The sequence below is a fragment of the Aspergillus foveolatus genome (assembly GCF_047715535.1).
Source record: "Aspergillus foveolatus strain CBS 279.81 unplaced genomic scaffold BDW70scaffold_183, whole genome shotgun sequence".
Taxonomy (NCBI): domain Eukaryota; kingdom Fungi; phylum Ascomycota; class Eurotiomycetes; order Eurotiales; family Aspergillaceae; genus Aspergillus; species Aspergillus foveolatus.
Window position 1 is genome coordinate 7284 of NW_027396247.1, and position 9051 is coordinate 16334.

Below are 9051 nucleotides of genomic sequence, written 5' to 3' on the forward strand. Positions count from 1 at the left end.
AAGAAGCTCGACGGTTACTGTTTATTAGTTCTTTAGCGAATTCTTCTCTAGTCCAATGCTACTTGTTAGTATCAACGACTCTAGCTCGTGACAATGCCCCAATGATTTGGTTCGATTCCGAAGCCTACTCTACATAAACAAAAGAGTCTCAACTTCCTCACACTGCCAAGTCTACTGCAACTACCCAGGCCTAGTAGCTATTAAGCTGTGGACTGCAGAGATACAATACCTTATCTTCTCAGTCTACATCCCACTATTAGATATACACAAAACAGCCTACACCACCCCAACTGAGCCAGTGCTAAAAAAGATCAAGAACACCATTATACAATATTCTGGAGGCTCTGACAAGCCAACAAATCTGATCCTAGGCGGAGATTTCAATCAATATTACCCAGCATGGAGCCACCACCCAGTTAACCATGCCTTTGCCGCCCAAGCAGAGGAGCTGATCAGCTTCTTCCAGACATACCATTGGGCTCCAATGATGCCTGCCCCAAGGCATACCAACTTATTGGTCACCAAATTACCCAGGGAAGACGTCTGTCCTTGACTTGACACTTACCAATGAACCTACAAAACTTATTAAATGCCAACTCTATCATGATAACTATGGATCTGACCATCGTGGAACCTACTCTGAGTAGGACCTACAGCCAAAATAGAATGAGAGCCTAAAACCGAAGAGAGAATATAGCTGAGCTGATTGGTCTAAAATTGGCCACAAGCTAGCAGGCCACCTAGGCCAACTACCTACAATTTGTTCCACAACAGAACTCGACCAAGAAGTCAACTGGTTGGTTAGGACAACAATAACAGTGCTTGACCAACATGTTCCATCACAAAGACCATCACCCTACTTAAAACAATGGTTCACCCCAGAGCTTAAAAACCAGCAGGTTACTGTAAACCAAGCATGAAGGAGATGGCAGAACAGCTGTGCTACCCTAGGTAGTAGCCACTTTATTACTATCAATCTCTTTAATAACACGCGTCTGAAACGGCGCGAATGGACAAGAACCATTGAGAAAGTCAAGACCGCCTATTGGAAAGAGTTCCTAGACAAGGCCCAGGAAAGCCACCTCTGGAAAGCAGCAACATACATGCGCCCCCGAGACTTCTCATGAATATCCCTACATTGACAATCATGACAAGAGAAGTTACTGAAAATAACAAGAAAGCCAAGGCCTTCCTAGAAGCCTTCTTTCCCAAGATAGCTGAAGCTGAAGAAGAAGAGATCATGACACCCCCACAAGAGATTACTCGGGAGCTAATCACGGAGCTAGAGATATACAGATCGCTTAAGGCTGCCAAAGGAACAACAGCCCCAGGGGAAGATGGGATCCCGACCTTGGTATGGAAACACCTGTGGACATACCTCCGAACAACTATTACCTACCTCTTCACAAAATTAATTAAGCTGGGCCACTACCCAGTGCAGTGGAAGCAGGCATGGATTGTGGTCCTAAGGAAACCTGGTAAACCAGACTACGCAGTGCCTGGAGCATACTGACCTATTTCTTTGCTAAATATACTGGGCAAGCTACTAGAAGCAGTCATGGCTCGGAGACTGGCATTATAGGCCGAAACCCACAAGCTACTCCCCGACACACAATTTGGAGGCAGACCAGGGTGTAACACAGAACAGGCACTTCTTGTGCTGGGGAATGTCATTGATCGAGCATGGCTATGATCCAAAGTAGTGACACTTATTGCGTTCGACCTAAAAGGAGCTTTCAATAGGGTGAAGGAAGCGAGCCTTAATGCCCGCCTGCAGGCCAAAGGGATCTTAAGTTCCTAACAGTGGCTAGAAAGTGGATCAGCAGCTTTATGGAGAATCAGTACGCCAGTATCACCTTTGATGACTTTCAGACAGAGGTTGCCCCTCTGGAAAACGCAGGCCTTGCTCAAGGATCCCTATTATCTCCTATCTTGTTTGGATTTTTCAACTCCGACCTGGTTGATCAGCCAGTAAATTACCATGGGGGTTTGTCTGCATTTATTGATGACTACTTCCGATGGCGAGCAGGCCCTTCGGCCGAAGACAATATCAAGAAGATCCAGGAGGAAGATATCCCCCGTATAAAAACATAGGCCTGGAAGACTGGATCCTTATTTGCTGCAGAGAAGACAGAGCTTATACACCTTACGGGGTCCAAAAAGCAACATGAAACAGGGCAGATTACCATAAATAGAAGGGCAATCACACCAACCAGCACAGCAAAGCTTCTGGGGGTGGTCTTTGATAAAGAGATGCAATAGAAAGAACACATTCAACAAGCAGTCAAACAGGCAACCCAGGTTAATATTGCGCTTGGGGGTCTGAGACACCTCTGTCCAGAACAAATGAGGCAGCTCTATCAAGCCTGTGTAACACCCATTGTGGATTATACATCTACAGTCTGGCACAACCCACTGAAGGATAAGACACACCTGAAAATACTAGGAACAGTCCAGCAAACTGCCCTTATTCGTACTTTCTCTGCCTTCAAGACTGTATCAACTATGGCCTTGGAAATCAAATCCCACATTCTACCAACCTATCTACAACTTAAACAACATGCGCAATTGGTAGCAGCCCGCCTTAGCACACTGCCAAAGGAACACCCAGGCAAAGGAGTACTAGACCGTGCGAGAACACGCAGCAACCATATAAAACTAGGTCCTGATTCCCTCTTGCAGAAACCCTGAAGACAATGGACCTTGCTCGACTACAGGCCCTGGAAACCATCGACCCAAGGCCACAACCACCATGGCAGACACCAGCATTTGTGGAAATTGATATTAAACCAGACCATGACAAAGCCAAAGCCAGAGCTTCTGCAAGACAGAAAGAGGATAGGATTGCAGTCTTCTCTGATGCATCAGGTCAACACAACCATCTTGGTGCTGCGGCGGTAGCCCTGGATCAGAATCAAAATATTACCTAACACTGGAAAGTCTGCATTGGCTCAATGGAGTATTGGTCAGTATACACAGCTGAACTAATAGCAATATACTATGCTATAAGCTTTGTCTATCAGATTACCATGAAGAACCAGGGCCCCCCAGGCACTGGGCATCAACCAGCAACTATCCTAAGTAATAGTATGTCGGCACTGCAAGCTATAGCAAATAGAGGGAATAAGTCAGGACAAAAGATTATACAGGCCATCACCCAGTCAGCCGACGAATTAAAGACGCGGGGGATTCCCCTCCGCCTCCAATGGGTCCCTGGACATTGTGGTAACCCTGGGAATGAAGCAGCAGACAAGTTGGCCAAAGAAGCAGTTGGCCCAGATAATAAACACCCATTTCAACACCTTCTGTCACAAGTGTCACGGGCGTAGGCAGTATTGTTTTCAACTAGCTGTCCTGTATTCACGAATATCACAAGCTTAGAGAAACAAATAAAAGACAGAAACATGAACCCTCTCTCCTCACTTTTATCAACTTTTCTGGATATACGTCAACACTTTTGACTTTTTTGAACCTTGGTTCAGACAGATGTTAACCTTGTTGTGACCTTTGGTTGAGGACATTGCCGATAACCAAGACCCAGGCCATAGCCTGTGACAACAAGAAAAAGGGTTCATCTGCAACAGGATCCGGAAAGAATGGGAACATGAATAGAAGACATCCAAAAAAGGTGGCCACCTCCGTCGGATTGACAAATACCTACCCTCAATTCGCACCCGGAGAATGTATGGCTCTCCCCGAAATCGAGCCTACCTGCTCACCCAACTCCGAACTGGCCATTCCTGGCTAGCAACACACGGCAAATTACATGAGTTCAGAGAAGATGACAAGTGTGAATGTGGAGCTGCAGAAACAGTTGCTCATGCCTTAATTGACTGCCCAAAACTGAAGGATCTACGACAAAAGCTACGGAGGAAGATAGGGACTGCATTTAATGATATTTCAGACATGGTGGGAGGAGGATCTCCAGGTAAGAAAGGTAAGCAGGATGATATGCAAGACAGTAACATCTTAGGTGCAGTGCTGGACTTTGCAGAGGCATCACAGAGGTTTCATAGCCGCGCGCCACAGGGCCGCTGAACGAAACACCAGGCATCGGCCACCACAGGCCGTGACGAGGCTCCAAATTCGTCGGAAAGTAATGGTTCATAGACATATACAAGGACTAGATAGTGGTATCCTGCATATCGCTTAGGCGAGGGGTCAGGGTATGAATTCATCATCATCATCATCATCATCATCACTGTAGAGCCGTTGCCCCGTGGGGGCTGTTTCCAGGATTGAAAGATATAAAGGCCGCTTTGCCAGTGGATCATCTAGACCAAGAGTATCCGAAGATGTATTCCAAGCTCCTATCCGTGGCTCTCCTTGCCATGACTTATACGGTCGCCCCGGCGAAACAACGGGTTATCTCATCCGGCACGGTGAGAAGCCCGATGATGGGGGTACTGGACTTAGCATCCAGGGCGAAGACCGGGCGGAGTGTCTCCGGCAGGTGTTCGGTGCGTCGTCGGGCTATAACATCGGGTACATCATGTCCATGACACCCAAGGATAGTATGTAACAGCCCTTCATAAAAGTGTCTGTGCTGACTTGCTCAGATGGAAAACGCAACAGACCCTACCTCACTGTTCTCTCCTTGGGAAGACTTGGGTCTATACGTCGACACCTCCTGTGACTGCGACGACCCGGAGTGTGTCAAGAATGCTGTGGATAACTATGATGGGGATGGTGACATCCTCATTTGCTGTGAGCACGATGCGCTTACGGACATCGTCGAGGAGCTGGGAGATGATGATGTGCCAGAGTATCCAGATGATAGGTAAGACCCTGTGTGCAAGTGAGGGGAGATGCTGACGAGCCAGGTACGATTCGATCTGGACCCATCCCTCTCCATACAATGAGATTACAGCGGAGACAAGCGAGCAGTGTCCGGGGTTGGATTAGATCATTTCATCCCTACTACGGGATTTGCGGCATGATGACCGCGTCGACCTAGTGAATGAACTACGGATGGATTGAAGGCTTGACTGGCGACCTACGAATATTGCACGTAAGAGTTGAATAGCTTTCGATGAGCGCATAAACGAACCATCAAGCATTTTGAGATCCATGGCTGTTTGAACCCAGCTTTGTATTACACATCTTCACATTCGTGGCCAGGTGCGGAGCACTTTATATGTATGTACTACAGACCAATCTCCAGTGGACGAGCCATCTGATATACGTGGAAACTCGAGCCGAGTCTGCGGTGAGCTGCTTGAGCCTATGCAACATCCCCATCTCCATCTACTCCCTTGTTGAAGTCTACCTCATCGGCTTGCTATCAGGCGCATGAGCCGTCGCGGCCTACATCCACACGCAAAGTCAGGTGCCCTCGTACATATGGCTACACCGACTGAAGCGGCGGCACTGGAGCCGGGGTACAATGATTCTCATCCCGCTCTTTCTGTTGTGCGTTCGAGGTGACTGAAGTTGATGCTGAAGTCTGCAAGGGAGTTTATTGCCTTCGAGGAAAGTTGTATGCAAGTTGGACCGGTAGTAGCCCGTAGAGCCAGACGAAAACGAGGAGTAAGAATCGCGCAGCGGCTCGGGAGAAGAGCGGGAGTAAAGCTGGCCTGATTATTGTAAGCTATGGGTCGACTTAGGAGTGGAGCGTCGCTTGTCTTATATAGTCCCTGTTGCTGGGATGCAGCTGCCATGTACAGCGCGGTGGTGTATGCTAGGCCTATCTGAATGCAATCCGCGCGCTCCAGACTTCACTCACGGATATTACAAAAACCAGCTGTGACAACCATGTTCTACCAACTGTGGTCCTGCTCTCAATTTTCGTGGTATGCCATTTTTATTCAAGAATACCCGTAGGTAAGCTAACTAGGATACTGAAGTCCTGTTGATCGGATGCGACACCAACTGTCGCCCCGCATATCACGGCGGCAGGGCTACTCCTTACCCAGCGCCAAGCCCGGGAATTCCGCACCAAGGCTGCTGGCATCTTGACCGTATGTGCGTTGACATACTCCTGTATCATCCGTCTCTCATGATCTTCCACCCGTGGCTTGACATGCTAAAGAAGGTTTGGAGTGACGCTGTATTTTGACAAGCTCATACGCGCAGCAAACCAGCCAAGGGGAAACTGTTCTGCAATGCTCCTACAAGTTCTTCCTGCTTTTAGCTGACGCCACCAGGGTATCTCAAATATCTAGGCAGCTAGGCAGCAGTGAAACCATCAGGTGGCGGAGTCTAAACCATGAACTTTCGCGCTGCACGCATCTCACGGCCTGCTCCTCTGCCAATTCCACTCTTGCTTTATGTCACCATGCAATTTAGATTCTACTCCTGAAAGTCGATCCCATGCTTTACTCTGCTGAGCGGACCCAGCGAGTGCGGCCTTGTTTGAGGACGGGTTCGCGGCGAGTTCGTGTCTTGGAGATAGACGCTTACCCGCCTGGGTATCTGCTATGGCTGGTGGCTATCCTTGGGCCCATTGCTGTAAGAGCAGAGGAGAAGGAATTCCGACGAGACTTCATCACGTCAATTTTGCTCGCAAGCTGGGACGGCAGGGGGCTTGGGTGCAAAAGATGTTAGACTGGATATGAACGACCGTCAGTCGTAGGTCCATGTCTTCAGAATCCACTTGAAGTCTTGACGGTTGCAAACTCTGCTCGACCAGGCGTCATTTGTGATTACCAAGCTTGATCTGGAGGGGCAATTGCTACAATGATAGCTATGGACTGTGTATTGGAATCTTGTTAAGTGATTGTCTCGCCTGGGGTAAATATTCCCGGTTTAACAAGATCGCCCAATTATTGATATTTGCTTGCTCTCCACATGACCTACCTATCACTAATTGTAGAATAACAATACTTCCATTCCAGGATCCGAGCATACCTATCATGGATGGATCCTACGGTGCAGCCTCCTCTATAAAGGATGGCGGCTTACCCTTCTTCTCCTGCCCATCGATTACGATGCTAATCTATTCTATCTTCCCTATCCTAACCTACCTCATACCTCGTCAAATTGTCCATAACAATCTCCTCCCTCTCGGTACAGCGCTACCGCAACGTCGAGAGATATGTAGGTGAATATATGATAGTGGTATAGTCCGCGCTATTTACGCCCCAGACATACAGGCCGAGTGCTGTGCCGAAAGATACAGGGAAGAAGGTCACGATTGAATTACATGTTGCTACGGATAGAAACATGTATGGCTTCGTGGGATCGATCGAGACAAGTCGTGGGAGGACCATGCCGCCGTTCGCATGTGCATCATCGAGGAATAACCCGCCTCGATGTGTGTCCGTGAAAGCCGGGAAGGGAGAACCAGCTTCTGCAACGCCGAGCCCGATGTCCTATAGTCGATCAGGAGGTCCCTACAGAGTCTACAATCAACTGGCTGCTTGCTTCTCCAATCAACCAAGTCCGGTGGTGCCCGCCTAGAAAAAGAGATCCCGGGATCGGCGGATTCGACTGGTCTGATATACACGGAGTACGAGTACGAGTGCGGTTCGTTAGGTGTGTACAGCAAAGCAGCTATCATGTTAAGGCTCAGACCCGATGAGGTATCTCGCAGCCGGGATGCGCCGAGGGCCAATTTCCCCACGGAGACCAAGTAGGAGCACCGATTCGGGTACGTTTGTATGTGCTGTGAATGGATCTGAAGCTGACATTCGGGATCATTGTCTTCTCACGATGCCGAGAGCTACCTCATCGCCAACGGTATCTTGTATACTCCCAACCTGCACGTCCGAGTAGAAGATATTCTAGGACGAGCTCGCGTTCGATGCGCCAGCCGGTGAAATGGCTGTTGTTGGCTCGCACTGGTTTGATGTACCTATGCGTCCAGCGTAACAGGTGGAGGATAAGGTTTAGTTGGCGCATATTGAGTTGGTGAAGATCGTGCTGGCGTAGTTGGCACCAGGCTAGAGGACTGCGAGACCCGGATACGTCATGTCTATCCATATTTGTTGCTGGCATTGACATCAGCTCCCTTGTCAATCAGTAGTCTTTCTACGGCCTCACTGCCACTAACTGAGGCCCAGATAAGTGGTGTTAATCCATCTTTATCACTGGCATTGACATCAGCTCCCTTGTCAATCAGTAGCCTTGCCACAGCCTCATGGCCGTTCTGTGAAGCCCAGATAAGTGGTGTTGGTCCATCTTTACCACTGGCATTGACATCAGCTCCCTTGTCAATCAGTAGTCTTGCCACAGCCTCATGGCCGTTCTGTGAGGCCCGGATAAGTGGTGTTAATCCATCTTTATCACTGGCATTGACATCAGCTCCCTTGTCAATCAGTAGTCTTGCCGCGGCCTCATGGCCATTCCGTGAGGCCCAGATACAGTGCGTCTCATAATAGGTCTGACCTTCAAACACATGATCATTGCTTTTGTTGGCTATCGAGGTGGTTAGTGGTTACTAGTGCCAATTCTGGTCATGTAATTGATATTTTCAACGAATGACTGTATTGAAGGTCTTGATCTCCTAACTACGATCTGTATAGGTAATTTATAGCTTTTCGAGAGCTTCAGAGAGAAGATTCTCGATATCTGTAGACAGTTCAATTAATATAGATAGTTTCAATCGCCTATGGCGGTGTGATGGCGCCATGTGATTGGACGAGCAGATTAGTAAGGATGAGAGTTCGCCAGTTGATACTTTCCGGACCCACTGCCAAGGGCCTAGCGCGAGTTAATTATTAAGCTATTTCAATAACGTAATCCACCACCGAGCTGCGCGGACCACCGAGCTGCGCGGTCACCGCCAAACAACGCGCCCACCCCTTTACCAGTTCATCATTCAATAACAACAACATGGCTGAGCTTTCAAAAGAAGATCGTATGCAGTTAGCTATCGATGCTTATAGAACAGGCCTTTTTACGTCAAAAACTGCTGCTGCAAAGGCATTTGATGTACCACCAAGAACTTTGATGACCCGGCTCAATGGAACAGCTTCTCGGAAAGAAGTAATTGCCAATTGCAGAAAATTGACAGATCTTGAAGAATCAACATTAAAGAAATGGATTATTGATATGGGTCAGCGTGGTCTTCCTCCACAGATATCAACTGTTCGCTACCTAGCACGGCTT

At 48.3% G+C, this 9051-nt stretch overlaps 4 protein-coding genes across 4 annotated transcripts; 2 read left to right on the forward strand and 2 right to left on the reverse strand.

Moving 5' to 3' along the window:
• Window positions 1–4295: 4295 nt before the first annotated feature.
• Window positions 4296–4905, forward strand: BDW70DRAFT_154625 (uncharacterized protein; the record flags this gene model as incomplete). Its single annotated transcript, XM_073739893.1, has 4 exons — window positions 4296–4382; window positions 4424–4514; window positions 4606–4780; window positions 4824–4905. 4 exons carry the CDS (start codon window positions 4296–4298, stop codon window positions 4903–4905), a joined length of 435 nt encoding a protein of 144 aa, XP_073590672.1.
• Window positions 4906–6116: 1211 nt separating this feature from the next.
• Window positions 6117–6844, forward strand: BDW70DRAFT_145781 (uncharacterized protein). Its single transcript, XM_073738477.1, has 2 exons — window positions 6117–6570; window positions 6632–6844. The coding sequence occupies exon 1, from the start codon at window positions 6313–6315 to the stop codon at window positions 6544–6546; it is 234 nt and encodes a 77-aa protein (XP_073590673.1). The 5' UTR covers window positions 6117–6312; the 3' UTR covers window positions 6547–6570; window positions 6632–6844.
• Window positions 6715–7610, reverse strand: BDW70DRAFT_145783 (uncharacterized protein). Its single transcript, XM_073738478.1, has one exon. It carries the CDS (start codon window positions 7499–7501, stop codon window positions 7151–7153), a length of 351 nt encoding a protein of 116 aa, XP_073590674.1. The 5' UTR covers window positions 7502–7610; the 3' UTR covers window positions 6715–7150.
• Window positions 7462–8048, reverse strand: BDW70DRAFT_145784 (uncharacterized protein). Its single transcript, XM_073738479.1, has one exon. The coding sequence runs from the start codon at window positions 7942–7944 to the stop codon at window positions 7669–7671; it is 276 nt and encodes a 91-aa protein (XP_073590675.1). The 5' UTR covers window positions 7945–8048; the 3' UTR covers window positions 7462–7668.
• Window positions 8049–9051: the final 1003 nt, after the last annotated feature.

What these genes read in the sequence shown, in the direction of transcription:
- BDW70DRAFT_145781 (XM_073738477.1), top strand. Translation starts at nt 6,313, where the DNA reads ATGCTTTACTCTGCTGAGCGGACCCAGCGAGTGCGGCCTTGTTTGAGG.
- BDW70DRAFT_145783 (XM_073738478.1), bottom strand. Translation starts at nt 7,501, where the DNA reads ATGATAGCTGCTTTGCTGTACACACCTAACGAACCGCACTCGTACTCG.
- BDW70DRAFT_145784 (XM_073738479.1), bottom strand. Translation starts at nt 7,944, where the DNA reads ATGTCAATGCCAGCAACAAATATGGATAGACATGACGTATCCGGGTCT.